General features: G+C 44.9%; 1 protein-coding gene and 1 long non-coding RNA gene across 11 annotated transcripts in view; one reads left to right on the forward strand and one right to left on the reverse strand.

Annotated features, from left to right (window-relative positions):
* LOC100447225 (leucine-rich repeat-containing protein 37A2) overlaps positions 1–1158 on the forward strand; it is a 42741-nt gene extending 41583 nt beyond the window's left edge. The window contains 3 exon segments of the mRNA XM_054537173.2: positions 480–534; positions 613–752; positions 859–1158. Of these exon segments, the coding sequence (XP_054393148.2) occupies positions 480–534; positions 613–752; positions 859–925 (262 nt within the window). The 3' untranslated portion in view covers positions 926–1158.
* The window catches only part of LOC112129587 (uncharacterized), a 121982-nt gene that overhangs the window by 75939 nt on the left and 29609 nt on the right, over positions 1–16434 (reverse strand). For 5 of the 10 annotated variants that reach the window (XR_002911944.3, XR_008515642.2, XR_008515640.2 and 2 more), the window contains exon 2: positions 13072–15200. The exons of 1 other annotated variant lie outside the window; for it this stretch is intronic. This is a non-coding gene — a long non-coding RNA (uncharacterized LOC112129587). Of the gene's footprint in view, positions 1–455; positions 782–1536; positions 1675–10409; positions 10453–13071; positions 15201–16434 lie in introns of all 10 variants that reach the window. 4 more of the 10 variants (XR_010138337.1, XR_010138333.1, XR_010138336.1 and 1 more) reach the window with 4 other exon arrangements.

The raw sequence follows: 16434 nt of genomic DNA on the forward strand, positions 1-16434 counted from the left end.
TTGGCTAGTTGCACTCAGGCATTTGCTTGAGGTGATCCAAATTATAGAATAAAGTATCTAGAAAAGGAAGAACCACTTCATCTCCCACCCCCCATCAAATGATGCCTGTGAGACTAAGTCCCAAGGGGACTGATATAAAATGCTTCTGCCCAGCATGGTTGTGCAGTTTGTTCACTGCACAAGGGCACTTGGCCAAGGGGGTGAGTGGGACTGAACATCCTGCCCCTGCTCCATGCTGAGCCACATACAAAGCCTCCCAGTATATTGTGGGACCCTTCTGGACAGACATGGAGAGCTTCTGAAAGTCCCACATGCATGGAATTATTTTCAAGACCCCAGGTATGTGGTCTGTGGTGGTTCTTCTCACTGTGATTATGGACTGAGATACTCATTTAGTCCTAATAAGACCAGAGAAGTACATTGTGAGATACGTGGGAAATGGCTTCACCACTCACTGTCTTGTGCATGTGTCTCCCCAGGGGCATTTTCAGATTTCTGCCACGGAGGAGACGCTCTTCGCGAAGGGAGAGTCAGGTACATTGGAGGATTCATTGCTGTGGCCAGGGAAAGCAGAGGACATGCAAAATTAATATTTCCCTTTCTATCTTCTAGGATGGATTTTTCTCATTCAGACAGCCGCTCTGGCTTAAAGATATGTACAAACCTTTCAGTGCTGCAAGAGTAAATAATCACGCATGGAAGCTGCACAAGAAGTCATCTAATGAGGACGAGATCCTCAACAGGGACCCTGGGTAAATGACGGGGCCCTCACAGTTCCCATCTAAAATGAGAAGGGGGTGAGAAGCTTAATTGCTCCTTTCAAGAATCAAAACCTTGGCATTGTTATTCTTATCCCAGGGACAGCGAAGCCCCAACAGAGACGGGGGAGGAGAGTGAAGCCCTGCCACAGGAGAACACAGAGTGACCCCAGCCCACCTCAGGCCTCCTGCAAAAATATGTAGCATAAACAACAAAGGCCATCAGAAAGAAAAGCAGGACTGAAGCCAGCGGCCCATGCATCCAGAGGCAGCGGGCAGAGGAAGCACAGGGCCATCATTCCCTCCTTTGTTTCCCAGTCTAATTAGTCACCCAGACCTGAAAACATATCCTCAGGGGGTGGAGATTTTACAATTAAATACCATTGTTTTTGGTGCCCTCTCCCTTGGTTCATCAAGCGCCAGTCATATAATACCACATACTTGAACTCCTGCTCATAGGGGACCTCCCATCTCCTGGCCCCTATCATAGAATCACTGGGCCTACCTGTACTGTGGGGCCAAGCCCTGTCTTTTTCCCAAGCCCTCGAGCACGTGCATGAATGTTCATCCAGACTTGGTAGGGGGCTTTTTACCCTTACAAGATGGCAAAAGATTCACATTGCTTTTTTAAAATTTTTTTTTTCTTTTTAAAAATCCCAACCCTTGCATAGCAGGGAGGTGCTGGAGGGGTAGGGTCAAGAAGAGCATATGAGAACAGTAATTTCCCAAGACTGCCCTCTGCGGGACTGTATTTCAGAAAACATACTGGTGGGGCTACCTCTCCATTCACATGTACTGGTCTAGCCTCTCCCCATCCCCGGCTGATGCACATCCATAACTGCACTGTTCCATAACAGCAGTAGAATGTTGCAGAAGGCGCAAGGATTCCTCCACTCCATCTTCAAAGAAAAAGTCACTAATAAATCACATTTGGTAGGTTAGTGAACATTAAACACATTAGTGAGCAAAAGAAAATCGGAATGAACAAGAATTGGTAATCTACCTAACTGAACACAAATGAACTCTGGCAGTTCGGTAATAGGAGGTAAAGAACCATGCTAATTGCAGAACAGCAGCCCCCCTACCTTCCCAGGAGCAGTGTGACTGGGAAGCAGCCCCGTGTGTGTGCTGGTGCGGGTTCTAAGCAAAGTGAGCTGCCCATCAGTTCTGATGAGTTTGCTGATGCTGGACATAAGACATCTGTTCTCTTGCTGCCTGTCCCAGTTATCTCCCAAAGTTCTTTACGGAGAATGAAAAGCATCTTTCTCTGCGTGGTGACTTCAGTGGGCCAACAAATATTTGAGTTTAAAGCCTAAGACTAAATAGTCATAGGCAGAGCAGCGCTACCATTTACAATTTGCTTACCTGATGCTAAACCCTGGGTTAGGCATTTTACAGTCATATCATTTAGCCTAGCAATTCATGGAAGCATAGTTGTTAACATCATCTGACAATTTTGGAGGCCAAGGTGGGCGGATCACGAGGTCAGGAGATCGAGACCATCCTGGCTAACACGGTGAAACCCTGTCTCTACTAAAAAATTAGCCAGGTGTGGTGGCAGGAGCCTGTAGTCCCAGCTACTCGGGTAGCTGAGGCAGGAGAATGGCGTAAACCCGGGAGGTGGAGCTTGCAGTGAGCCGAGATCGCGCCACTGCACTCCAGCCTGGGCAAGAGAGTGGGACTCCGTCTCAAAAAAAAAAAAAAAAAATCATCATCTGACAGATAAGGATACAGGGCTCGAAGAACATAGGTGACCTGCCCCAAGTGTCCAAAGCCACACATCCAAAACAACAAATTAGGGTTTTAAGCCAGCACTGTTAGACTTCAAAGCCTCTTAACCATTCCACTGCCCTGCTGTAGGGCATAGGGAGACAGGGCGGATAAGCCATGGTTGCCATCAAAGAGTTAATATAACAAAAATATGTGGATGGTGAGGATGATGGCAGCTGCTGTTTATTGGCACCAGCTGTGGTCCAGGTACAGTGCTAAGCACTTTAATTACACTGTTAAGTCACCAGGACAGAAGCTCCCCACACCAGCTCTAATAAGGGTGAGTGTTGGACATGAGCAGGTTGCTGACAAGAAGCCATGACAAGGCCGGGTGCAGTGACTCATGCTTGTAATCCCAGCACTTTGGGAGGCTGAGGTAGGTGGACCACCTGAGGTCAGGAGTTCAAGACCACCCCGGCCAACATGGCAAAACCCTGTCTCTACTAAAAAATACAAAAATTAGCTGGGGGTGGTGATGCATGCCTGTAATCCCAGTTACTCAGGAAGCTGAGGGAGGGAGAATTGCTTGAACCCGGGAGGCGGAGCTTGCAGTGAGCTCATAATGGACCACTGCACACCAGCCTGGGCAGATTCCATCTCAAAAAAAAAAAAAAGAAGCCAACACTAGAGATCCTTGCACTGCTGGGCTCCCAAAGTCCAAGCACCTCCAGGTTCCTATTTTGGCACAGTTACATAATTTCACATTTTGATGCTTATAATTTTTTTATATAACAAAAAAATTTTATGTATCTCAAATGTGTACTTTTTTTTTCAGACAGGGTCTTGATCTGTCACCCAGGCTGGAGTGCAGTAGTGCATTCATAGCTCACTTCTGCCTCAAGCTCTTGGGCTCCAAAGATCCTCCTACCTCAGCCTCCGGAGTAGCTGGGGGTCTACAGGCGTATACCACCATGCCCAGCTACAATTCTTATTATTCCCAAATGCTACCCCACCATATTTCTAAAAACTCCCAAAGTAAGATTCTACTTTGCCTAGTTTGTCCTCAATTGAGCAGTTTTGTCTAAGCCCAGAGTTTCTGCTGGGCCAGACTATGGATGAGCTGTCTCTCCCAGGCTGGTGCCCATGCCTGCCTGTAGCCTGGGGGGGGGGGGGAGGGGCACCCAGGGTCAGGTGGAACAAAACATGACTGCCTAGGGCTGCCTCTGTCTCCATCTCACTGATCGCAAATCACAGTTCAGACGGCCAGCTCTTAAGTAAGACCTGAGTGCCAGAGAGAGGTGGATACAAGGCCAACAGTTACTAAATGAATGAAAATTGTGATTCCAATGAAGCCTGCCAGAGAAATAAAGCATTTCTTTAAAAGATGGAAATAAGGCCATATCTGATTAGGGCAAACATGATGCAGACAAGAAATGCACCGGTTCAGAGGAGGGAAGGTCAGGCCGCCTGGGGAGAGTCCATGAAAAAGATGGAACGTGCCAGATGCTGTGCCTGGTGCTGGGAAAGAGTTGACTAGGCCAGCATCCCTTTCCTCAAAGGGCTCCTAGACTGGGGGGAGGGCTGGACATCTGAATACATCCTGAGGAGACAGTGTGGAACGGTATGGTGGCAGTGGAGCCAGCCGTGGTTCTGCTCTTGGTCGACTGGAAAGGAGTAGATGTAAGGGATGTCTTAGAAGAAGGGAAGTGGAAGAAAAGTTCTCTGAGCTGACAAGAGGAAGGAAAGGCCTTCTTCTAGACAGGACACTACAAAGGCAGAGAAGCCCTAAGCAGAGTGAGCACCAGACTCCACAGGTTAAGGGCTCAGTCACATAGGACCACCCCCACGTCAGACCCCAGGTGCAAGGCCAGGCATCACCTATGCATCTGACCAACTGGCTATAAATTGGAGGTCCCCACAACTCCCTCCTCAAGTTTGAACATTTGCTAGAACAGCTCATGGAACCCAGGAAAACAGTTTTCTTACTATTGCTGATTTATTACAAAGGATATATTAAAGGACACAAATGAACTGCCAGATGAAGAGATACACAGGGTGAGGTCTGGAAGGGTCCTTGTGGAGTTGGGGTGCACCACTCTCCCGGAACATGGATGTGTTCGCCAACCCGGAAGCTCTCCAAGTCCTGTCTTTCAAGGAGTTTTCTGGAGGCTTTATCACGTAGGCATGATTGAGCTCCAGCTCCATTTCCGACCCTAGAGGATGGGGAATGGGGCTGAAAGTACAAAGCTTCCACCCATAGACAGGTCTTTTTGATGACCAGTCCCCAAATAAGGAGCCCACCATGAGTCACCTCATGAGAACAAAGGACGCTCCTATCACCCAGAAAATTCCAAGGGATTTAGGAGCTCTGTGTCAGGAACCAGGGTCAAAGACCAAACGTTAGAACAAAAGATGTGCAACCATAAAAAACAGCGAGATCATGTCTTTTGCAGGAACACAGATGGAGCTAGAGGCCATTATCCTCAGCAAACTAAGACAGGAACAGAAAACCAAATACTGTATGTTTTACTTATAAGTGGGAACTAAATGATGAGAACTCATAAACAGTAGACACTGGGTCTGAGGGTGGAGGGTGGGAGGAGGGAGAGGAGCAGAAAAAACTATTGGGTACTAGGCTTAGTACCTAGGTGATGAAATAATCTGTACAACAAACCGCCGTGACACAAGTGTACCTATATTACGAACGTGCACACGTATCCCCTAACCTAAAATAAAAGTTTGTTTTCTAAAAGAAAAAAACCACTCGAGAAAAGAAAAATGATAAATTTTTTTAAAAAAGAGGACAATGCTCCTAGCACCTCCATCATTCAGGAATTTCCAAGGGTTTTAGGAGCTTTGTGTTAGGAACTGTGGGCAGAGACCAAATATATATTTCTTCTTATGTTACACTATCCCAGATAGGAAAACAGAAATTACTCTAGATATTTCAAACAAAAAGGGGTTGTATATAGGCAATTAGCGCTTATCACTGGAGGGGCTAGAGGTGGTGAAGGTTGGGGGGAGGGGGTTGCACCACTGGCTTTCAGGCTACACAGGCTACACAGCTGATTTCCAGAGGATGGAAGAAGTCAGGAAACTTGGGAAACCGCTGCTGAGGTCCTTGCAGCCCCCCGGTCCCCAGGCTGGTGACTGGTGGGGGAGTATGGAGTCCAGCTGACCACCAGAGCCTGCACACCTGCTGCTACAGAGGAGGAAAGGATGACTTCTACCTCCTTTCCACATTCCAAATCCCATGTGACTACATTTTATTGGCAGCACCCCACTGGCAAGTGAGCCTTGATGTGTGCTTCCTGGGCTTCTGGCACCTGCACAGAAAGGGGTGAAATGACTGTCACGAGCAGCCACCACTCTGCATCACACCTCCACGTCCAGGCGTGCTGGAGAGCCCCACTTATACTTGGAGGTGTCCTGGCACCCTACCCACTTTTGGTAGGCGTTTGGGTGTTTGAGGCTTTGCAAAAGAAGAAGGCGTGGAGTCTATGGTGGAGTCACATGGTGGAGACCTAGCTAAGTCAGAGGCCTGGAGAAGTGTCACTCTAGCTGGGCAGCAGGTGACACACAATCATCCTGAGCTGCTTGGAGAAACACCTGGGATTGATTCAGAGTTTTTTCTGGAATGTTTTCACTGGAATGAAAGCTGAGCGGTCTGCAGGCCATATAGTATTGGAGAAAACATAGCCCTCATTGAAAAAGGCTGCCAGAGAAAAGGTGTCCACAGGGAAATTCAGGGGTTTTGTTCGTTTGGGTTTTTTTTTCTTTTTCTTTTGAGATGGAGTTTCGCTCTTGTTGCCCAGTCTGGAATGCAATGGCACAATCTCAGCTCACCACATCCTCTGACTCCTGGGTTCAAGCAATTCTCCTGCCTCAGTTTCCCTAGTAGCTGGGATTATAGGCATACACCACCACACCCAGCTAATTTTTGTATTTTTAGTAGAGACAGGGTTTCACCATGTTGGCCAGGCTGGTCTCGAACTCCTGACCTCAGGTGATCCACCTGCCCCGGCCTCCCAAAGGGCTGGGATTACGGGATTACAGGTGTTAGCCACTGCGCCCGGCTTGGTTTTTTTTTTTTTTTTTTTTTTTTTTTGAGACAGTCTCACTCTGTCACCCAGGCTACAGTGCAGTAGTGTGATCTTGGCTCACTGCAACCGATGCCTCCGGAATAGCTGAGATTACTGGCACCCACCGCCACGCCCGGCTAATTTTTATAGTTTTTTTGTAAAACAGAGTTTCACCATGTTGGCCAGGCTGCTCTTGAACTCCTGACCTCAAGTGATCCGCGCTCACCTTGGCCTCCCAAAGTGCTGGGATTACAGGCGTGAGCCACTGAACCCCACCAGGAAATTCAGTTTCTGAAAATACATCTGTGGGTCTCTAGCCTTGAACATCCTTAGATGCTGCTTTAAATGGCTGATCCTCAATGCTTCCCTTCTAACTCACAGGCCCGCTCCCCTACATCAATCTCACAGAAAAAGGGACCTCTTAATTCATTTTTTTGTTTTGTAGAGACAGGCTTACTTTGTTGCCCAGGCTGGTTTTGAACTCCTGGCCTTAAGTGATCCTCCCGCCTTGGTCTCTTAAAGTACTGGGATTATAGGTGGGAGTCCCTGTGCCCGGCAAAGCCTATATTAAACCCTTTTATGTTCACTCTGTGGTACTGCAGAGAGGGCAGGGAGGGAGCAGAGGTGCCCTGGGGACTTCAGTGGAGGAATCAGGAACCTAGGGTTGTTCTGAAGTGCCTTGATTATGGTATATGTGGAAGATTTTAGAGCTTGTTGTAAAAAGTGATGACCCATGGCTCTCCAGGCTGGGTCTGGGATTGCCTTTGTGGATTATAAGAGGATATTATGCAGCAGTTTTTAAAAATGAGGTAGACTGGGAAAATCTATCTCCATGATACATAGGTGCTGTTAAGGGAACAAAGCAAAATTTAGTAGGGCGTGTGTAGTATGCTACTGTGCTCTGTGCATTATCTGTACAGAACTGTGAGGTCTGATACAGTAGCCACTAGCCACATATGGCTATTTACATATAAATTTAGGTTGGGCCTGGTGGCTCATGCCTGTAATCCCAGCACTTTGGGAGGCAAAGGTGGGAAGATAGCTTGAGGCCAATAGTTCAAGACCAGCCTGTGCAACATAGTGAAACCTGTTTTCTACAAAAAATTTATTTATTTTTAATTTTTTTTTTTTTTTTGACACGGGTCTCACTGTCACCCAGGCTGGAGTGCAGTGGCGCAGTCTCAGCTTATTACAACCTCTGCCTCCTAGGCTCAAGCAATTCTCATGCCTCAGCCTCCTGAGTAGCTGGGACCACAGGCGCACACCACCATACCCAGCTAATTTTTGTATTTCTGGTAGAGACAGGGTTTCGCCACGTTGGCCAGGCTGGTCTTGAACTCCTGACCTCAGGTGATCTGCCCACCTCAGCCTCCCAAAGTGCTGAGATTACAGGTGTGAGCCACTGCGCTTGGCCAAAAAATTTAAAAATGTAAAAATCAGCCAAACATGGTGGCATGCATCCGTAGTCCCAGCAACTTAGGAGGCTGAGGTGGGAGGATTTCTTGAGCCCAGGAGGTCAAGGTTGTAGTGAGCTATGACTGCACCACCGCACTCCAGCCTGGACAACAGAGTGAGGCCCTGTCTCAAAAAATAAATAAATAGGAGTTTGAGGCCATGTTCACACCACTGCACTCCAGCCTGGTAAACAGAGCAAGACCCTGTGTCTTAAAAAAAAAAAATGTTCTTAAAAGTCAGCTCCTAAGACACACTAGCCACATATGAAGTGCTCAACTGTCCCATGTGGCTAATGGCTACCAAACTGGGCAGCATGGGTGACTGTTTTCATCACTGAAGTTCTGTTGGACAAGACTGGCACAGAATACTTCTGGAAGCACACACGAGAAACTGGTAATGGTGGTTGCCTTCGGGGAGGAAAACTGGGAGGGTGCAGGGCTGTATGCCCTTTTGTACCTCTTGAATTTCATATCATGTGTTTGTATTAGGTGTTCACAAATTATTTTAAAAACAAACTGGGAATTAGGAATCCCCATATGGAATCACTGCAGTGGGACAGTGGTTCCCAAAAAATTACTTTGCAATTTGCCTAAAACAAATTAAGCTAATAGCTACCATGATTTCATATTTAATATTTTTTCACAGCTTAGAGATAACTTAGGTCCTGTTGCTATCTCTCTGCTCTTATGAGCTCAGAGGGTGACAAAGCAAATTAGTAAGTAGCAGGAGAACATTAAAGGAAAAACTCCTGGGCAACAGGGCAAAACGCCGGCTCTACAGAAAATACAAAACATTAGCCAGGCATAGTGGCATGCGCCTGTGGTCTTAGAGACTTGGGAGGCTGAGGTGGGAGGATCGCTTGAGCCCGGAAGGCGGTAACTCAATCCCAGCAGAATCCCAGGGAGCGAAGGTGGCTCATCCCAAAACAAAAACAAGAAGGAAATTCTATTACCAGAAGACAAGGGGATGAAATGAGAGATGGAGAATCAAAGACTGAAGCTACTGGCGTTCATTTTTATTTATTAATATTTAATTTTTTCAGAGACAAGGGTCTCAATATGTTGCCCAGGCTGGTCTTGAACTCCTGGCCTCAAGCTATCCTCCTGCCTGAGCCTTCCGAGTTGTTGAGATTACAGATGTGAGCCACTGCACCCAGCTCTGGTTTTTGTTAGTTTGGCTGGTTTTGGTTTTTGACAGAATTTTGCTGTGCCACCCAGGCTGGAGTGCAGTGGCTCAGCCTCGGCTCACTGCAGCCTTGACCTCCTGGCCTCAAGTGATCCTTCCGCCTCAGCGCCACCCACCCTCCAAACGCCCTCCAACAGCTGGGACTGTAAGCGCGCGTGACCGTGCACGGCTAATTTTTGAATTTTTTGAGGAGATGGGGGTTTCACCATGTTGCCCAGGCTGGTCTCCAACTCCTGGACTAAGCAATCTGCCTGCCTTGGCCTCCCAAAGTGTGAGCCACTGCGCCCATCCATTTAAGATTGAAGATAGACTGGGCAAACCCTTAAGCCTAAACCAGTAACAGTTTTTCACAAGTTCATAGATGTTACTGTGGTAAATAACACACAAATTCGTTTAAAAGCACGTGTGTCCTCATGGTAATTTTTGGGCCTTTTGTTGTTGTTGTTTCTCAATTAATAGATATTAAAGATACAACTTTTTTTTTTTTTTTTTGAGAGCGGGTCTCACTCTGTCACCCAGACTGGATTGCAGTGGCATGATCACGGCTCACTGCAACCTCTGCCTCCCAGGTTCAAGTGATTCTCCTGCCTCAGCCTCCCGAGTAGCTGGAATTACAGGTGTGTGCAACCACCCCTGGCTAATTTTTTAATTTGTTGTAGAGACGGGTTTTCACCATGTTGCCCAGGCTGGAAATAAAGGCCCCAACCCAGGAAGCAGTTAAGCTAAGTTCCAGGATGACTGCGTGTGACAGGCTTAGGGGATAACTTGACCACATGGAGGACAGAACTCGGAAAGGGCACTATGGGCATGGGCCCCACCCGCTCTTCCAGAGCACTGGCAGAGAATGAGGGCATGATAATGGCCGATGGCACTGAAAGAAAAGGAAAGATCGTGGGGCACCCTTTGGGAAGCAGCTGTTATATGTAAAATGTTTATTTAAAAAGAGAATGCTTGTTCCCTGGTACTGCAAAGAAACAGCACTTGAAGGCCAGGCATGGTGGCTCACGCCTACAATCCCAGCACTTTCGGAGGCCAAGGTGGGTGGATCACCTGAGGTCAGGAGTTTGAGACCATCCTGGCCAACACGGTGAAACCCCGTCTCTACTAAAAATACAAAAGTTAGCCAAGCGTGGTGGCGTGCGCCTGTAGTCCCAGTTACTCAGGAGGCTGAGGCAGAATTGCTTGAACCCAGAAGGCAGAGGTTACAGTGAGGCGATACCGTGCCACTGCACTTCAGTCTGGTTGACACAGCGAGACTCCATCTGCCAAAAAAAAAAAGAAAGAAAGACCACTTGAATATAAATTTAATTTTCTTAGTAAGGCCATTTTTACTTTCTGCAGAAAGGGTGCTCATCATAGATGGAACAACGGCGAGAGCATATCTAAATAAAGGAGGGATGCAATTTTTATTCTTTACATAGTTTGTCCTTGTAATTGTATTGTGTCTCCATTGGCTGGAGCCAGATCTTAAAATTTAAACTAAAACTTGATTGGGTAACAGTTTAAAACTTTTTAAAACAGGTAAAAGTAATGGAAAGACAAGGGAAAAGAGGAAGTAGTTTACAAAAGGACTTAGAAAAGTAATAACATTCCGAAATAAAAAAGGGGCATAGGCTGTGAGCTAGGACATGCCTGCGAGCACGTCCAGTACAGATATTTTGGTTAAAGTATAAGGACATAGAACATACTACATGCCTGTGAGCATGTTTAACAGCTACATAGGATAGGGCCTAACAAACAGTTACTAGCATAAAACAAGGGGGCTTGAAGAAAGTTTTTTAAAGAAATTATTATTTTTAACACGATTTTTCAATAAGGGAAACTCTGAAGAGTAATCTTTACTTTTTATAATTTCCCTCTTTTATATAATTTTTTAAACTTATTTAATATGTTTTAGTTTAGCTGCTTTGTTTGATCTTTTAGAAGGAATAGTTTTTCTGAATAGGGTGGAGGAGGGGCTGGGGATATTTTAATAAGAGTTGTGTTGATCAGTTTCTGTTTAAGTTCCCGGCCATTGGCAGAACTTCCTCTTGAGTGAATTTGAAATAGGGTTGTTAATGCTGGAATTTTTTGCTAACTTATTTGATAAGGTAGTAAGTTCCTGGAGGGCTTTTGTTATGCTCCCAGTGGGAGCAGTGTTGTTTGGGACAAAGGTGTAACACTGAGTTTTGATTATAACGAAAATACCACCTTTCTTTGCTAATATTATATTTGAAGCTATCTTATTCTTCTAGGCTATTTGATTAGTGGCTTTTGTTTAGCTATTTTTTTAATAGCATTTTTGCTATAGTTAACAAGTCATTGCTGGTTGTAATAAATGTAGTTTATTTAATCTATACTTTTATTAATTATTACCTACTAAAACATTGACTTAAACCTTGCAACTATTTGATTTTTGGCTTTAAATTTATTTGGTATTTCACAAGGAATTTTAGTTGCATTTAAATACACATGGGAATTAAAAGATCCATAAGGGGCTGCTGCTTCTTTTGTGGCTTCTTTTATCTATTTATTTATTTATTTTTTGATTGATGAAATGTTAGGGTAAAAGGGATAGCCAATTGAATTAGAGCATAAGTATTGTTCTAATTATTTGGCAGAGTGTTCAGTAAAGGCCCTCCATAATACCATTATATATTTGCTTGGGGATGAATAAGGGCGGACTGATGGGTCAGCTCTTGGAAGTGCCTGACCTCACTGCATTTTGTTAAATCTTCAAGGAATGCTAAGTTCTCCCCTTGTCATGAGAGACACGAGGCAAACTTCGCCTTGGAATATGGAGGCTGTATGGCTATTGGGAGCAGACCCGCAGGGTACTACTGCACTTCAGGAAATAGCAGAGAGAGTCTGGTACAGTTTACTATCCTAGGCTGTGGGATTTTGAAAAGGAGATACCATGTCGTCTATGTCTTGTTGATTAGAGGACTATCCGAGTGGAAAGGGGATAACCTGGACCTCTGGTTTACCGTGCGCACAAGTGTAACAGTTGTTTTTGTTTAAAGCGTGAACGGAATATTTCATTTATTTTAGCCAGGCATTTATATTTTGATACCTTGTCTTGTTATTGTTTGCCTTAGGTTTTTTACTTTTACTATAGAGACTTTGGTTTTGTTATTTGGTAAGAGAGGAGTGATAACTAAACAGGCATTAAAAGTAATAATTTGAGGTGAGTTAGATTTAGTTACATTAATAAGATGGGAAGTAGTTAAAGGAGAGAAAAGACAGATAAAGTTTTTTTAGTTTTAATTTGGTAGGGCTTGACCCTGGAGCAATGGCCTATGACTTTGATGGTGATGACGTTTTCTCGACTTGGGTATGATGTGTTTATTTATTTTTTTGCTGTGCGAATGGCAGTCTTGGTGGTTAGCAGCGTAAAGGTAGGTTTCTTCCTAGGCTGGCTAGAGTTTTTCTTTTTTTAAAATCTTTCGATAAGGACGTGGTTTTCAGGCTGGTTCTGGTGTATTGGAAATGTTAGGGGTGATACCTGTACTAAAAGGCTTTTAGTTCTGAGGGAAGGGAAAGTGGAAGTATATAATTTTTGAGAAACTGATTTTTTGTTTTAAATGTGGGGACGTTAGCAGTAGAATGTAAATAAGGCAAACTATAGGTATTTTTTGGTCTTTATGGTCCTTAGTGCCTTAAGATTTTTTTTTTTTTTTAAATTTTTTCTTATGTTGTTTTTGAGGGAACCTCTGGGGCTTTTTCTTAGAACCTTGTACATCCTGGGGCTTGAGGCCCCATGGTGACACCTCCAACTCCATCCCTGCTGGGCGCTGCCTAGGGGACGCGGCGGCCTGGCTCCCCTTAAGGTCTTGACCTCCCTGTGGCCTTTATTGCTCCCTCGCGTTGTGGCCTTAGGGAGGAGTGGCCCTGTGACTTACCTGGCCGCCCTCGGACCTTGCTCCTGCCCAAGCCCCTGCCGTTGGGCCCCGGTGTTGGGTTGGGTTGTGCTGTCTAACGGCTGCCTGGCCCCTCCCCTGTACAGGAAGTGTCTGTTCGCGGCTAGGTCCCCCACCAGATGGCTCATGCTGCGGCCACTCTAGGAGCAGCTGGAGGTGGAAACTCGTTGGTATTAACCCTGTGCTTCAGGGCCCTTAATGGGTTTTTTGATGCAATTGGAACAAGATTTATTTATTTTTTCTACGGGGCTTGGATAACATTTCTCTTTGGTTTAGCAATATTTATTTTCATTTTGAAAATTTTTAGCACCTATTTTTATTAGTTTTTAGACTAAAGAAAGTCAAACACCATTTTATATTTGATAATGTTTCCAGTATGATTTTATAACAGATAAGTTAAATTTTACCTTTATATTAGTGTACTATTAATGTTAAACTACATTTTAATAAAACCTTGTAGATATTATTTATTTAACGTTTGACTATAAGGTAAGATTCTTATAGATTCTTTTTAACCCTTTATAATTTTTGTTAAAGAGCAGGTTAGTGCTAAGAAAAACCTATTGTGCTTTTATTTCTATGTTCAGTTCATAAAAAAACTGGATGATACCCCTTTAACTTTAGCCAATATGTTTATACACAGAATTTTTTTTATAATTAACATTTTAAAACTTGCTTAAACTTTTAAAACAAATTTTTTTAACCTTTTAATGTAGGTAAGAATTCAAATTTTTATGCCTCTTTATAATCCTTTTATTAAAAGTGTATTTTATTTTCCTTATACACCTTGCACATAAACTTTTTAATAGTTTTACATTTAGGAGGCCAAATTAGTTTTAAATTATATAACATTTTTTGCATAAATTCTTTTTATAGCATTTTTAATGACTTTTACAGATAATTTTTGACATGCCTTAACGTTTTGCCTTCCTTTTATACTATATATTTTTTAGTTTTATCCTTTTTTTTAAATTTCTGTTTTTTCCAATCTCTTCCTTATTTTTTCCCTCTATTTCTCTATTTGCGTTCTTTTTTTTTTTTTTTTTTTTTTCTTTCTGTCATTTCCTGATTTCTTTCTCATTCCCAAGTTCTCCTGCTCCTGCAGCTGGCAGGCCGGGCAACGGCATGGGTACTGCCCCTGCGCACGCACTGCCGTCCATCTCTTTCGTTTTTTTCTGATTTTCGTTTTTAGTTTCTCCCTTCTCTCCTCACACTTACTTTTTTGGGCTGGGTGGGATTTGCGCAGCCGTAGTCCAGCCCCAGGAAGTTGGTGCCCTGTTGAGCTCACCGCTTTCTTCTGGATAACTCCGATCTCAGCCTTATTCCAAGTCTTAACAGTGTCTTCTCGTCCTTAGTCTCCTAGCCACTGTATACCTTCTTTTCCGTCTCCTGCCGTACTGAGGACACCCCATCCCTAAGTCTTTGCTAAACTGTGCCGAACTCTTGCTGCCTCCTTTCCGACCACCCTCACCCAATCTTGTTAAAAATGACATCTCCATGTCCTTTCACCCCCGCTGGCCCACCGCAACCCTTCACCCCAACTCTGCGTCCATTCCTTCCCTCGACCCAACTCCCATTCAACCTGAAAACTTAGTGCAGAGTCGCCTGCCAACTCCACCAGCTGCCCCTCAACAGCCAAATGTAGGTGCTCACTCAGACCCGCAGTTAGAGACTGAGCAGCATGATTGGCGGGTGCAGGGCCTCAGGTGGTAAATAAGGGTGGAGGAGCAGTGGGCTCTCCCCAACTCCTGGGTCGGCCGGGGTTTTTCCTGGCATCTGGTCTCCTGTACCTGTCCTCAGGGACTGTGTTTCTGGCATTCATATTAAATGACTTGTGCTGGCTGCTGGAATGGTAGGTATCATTCAAATATCTGGAAGGTGAGAGATGGCCACTCACTCAGCTCACTGATGGAAGCTATCACCTCCTTCTGGCTGGTGTTCTGGCCCTGGAGAGCCTCTGAGAAGTTCTGTGTGGTGTTGGCTGTGGTCACAGAATATTGTTCATCTTCCTTTTCCTGTCATTTGTAAGGGCCTGTCCCTGCCAGAGCTGATGGCAGATCAATCCTGATGCCGAATTCAGGGGATATGATGGGTGCCAGAGGCAATGTTACCTGTTGTGAAGAGTATAGGTGAGTAGGTCCTGGGGAGGCTGAGGCCTAGGTGGGTACAGAGGCTCTTGAATCGCTTTCTTTTCTTGTAAGTGCTGGATCATTGACTTTTGGCCATTTGGGTTCCATGAACACAGGGAACCACATTATCTCACAGTAGCTGAGGCAGAAGGACATTCCAGAGGCACCCAAGTCCCATGCTCAGCATTTATAGTTTCCTGGGGGCTTTTTGGTACACATTTTCTCTGAATCCTGAGGACCTCGCATCAGATGGGTGGGCCATTTGACCACAGTTTTAAAGGGCCCCAAAGAACCTTGTCTCTGCTTGCCATTTATAGTCTTATTCTGTTGAAAAAATGAATGCTGTTCACCTTCAATGTCCTCCCATTAGTATATTTAAGTTGTTTTCAGCCTTATTGGCAGCTTGACTTAATGGAAGGAGCTCCACAGTCATCTTAACACTTCAGAGTTATATACCCCAACTTCCCACAGTGTGTGAAATGGAGATACCTGCCTTGTGCCTCATTTTTATTTTATTAATCAATTCATTCACAGCTTATTTTTTGAGCACCAGTGTGTGCCAAACACTGGTGAATGGGTCAGGCAATGGTCCTGTTTTCATTCAGTTTGGTCCTTGTTAGAATCCTCTGGGATATGGGACAAGAATATAGAGAAGATTCTGCCCTCATCCACTAGCCCTGAGTCTGGGAATCACAAGCTAGAAGTTTCTCACCCTTCATCTGGTATTTAATTGCTTCAAAGCTCCAACCCCCACCACCCCACCCATCACAGAAATCCAACTTTCCTCAGGTGGACAGAGGTGTGGTTTCCTCAGTCAGCACTCAGATGCCTGAAAGATCAGCTGCCTTTCTGAATCAGAGGGTAACTTTGTCATTCTTTTCCAATTGAAAAAACGTGACTCATCAATTGGTACAGCAGTTGGATGGCTTAAAGCCAGGCTGTGGCTCTGAACAGCCAGTTACACAATTCAGGCAGTGGAGAGAAGGCCATGGGGAGTGGCTGAGGAGTCCCTCAAGAGAAGAGGTTGCTGTTCACTGATGGTGGAGTGTTTTGAGAGTGGTGAAACCAGGTTATCCCTTTCTTCTTTTAACGTAAGTCTCATCCAAGTCATTCTCTTTTTTTGCTTCCTTGATCTCTGGAGGAAGTGAAATTGGACATATAGAGAAGGCCAGGCAGTATAATGCAGGAAACCAACTGGAACTGTTCCTTCCTATGT

Source organism: Pongo abelii, chromosome 19 (genome assembly GCF_028885655.2).
Source record: "Pongo abelii isolate AG06213 chromosome 19, NHGRI_mPonAbe1-v2.0_pri, whole genome shotgun sequence".
Taxonomy (NCBI): domain Eukaryota; kingdom Metazoa; phylum Chordata; class Mammalia; order Primates; family Hominidae; genus Pongo; species Pongo abelii.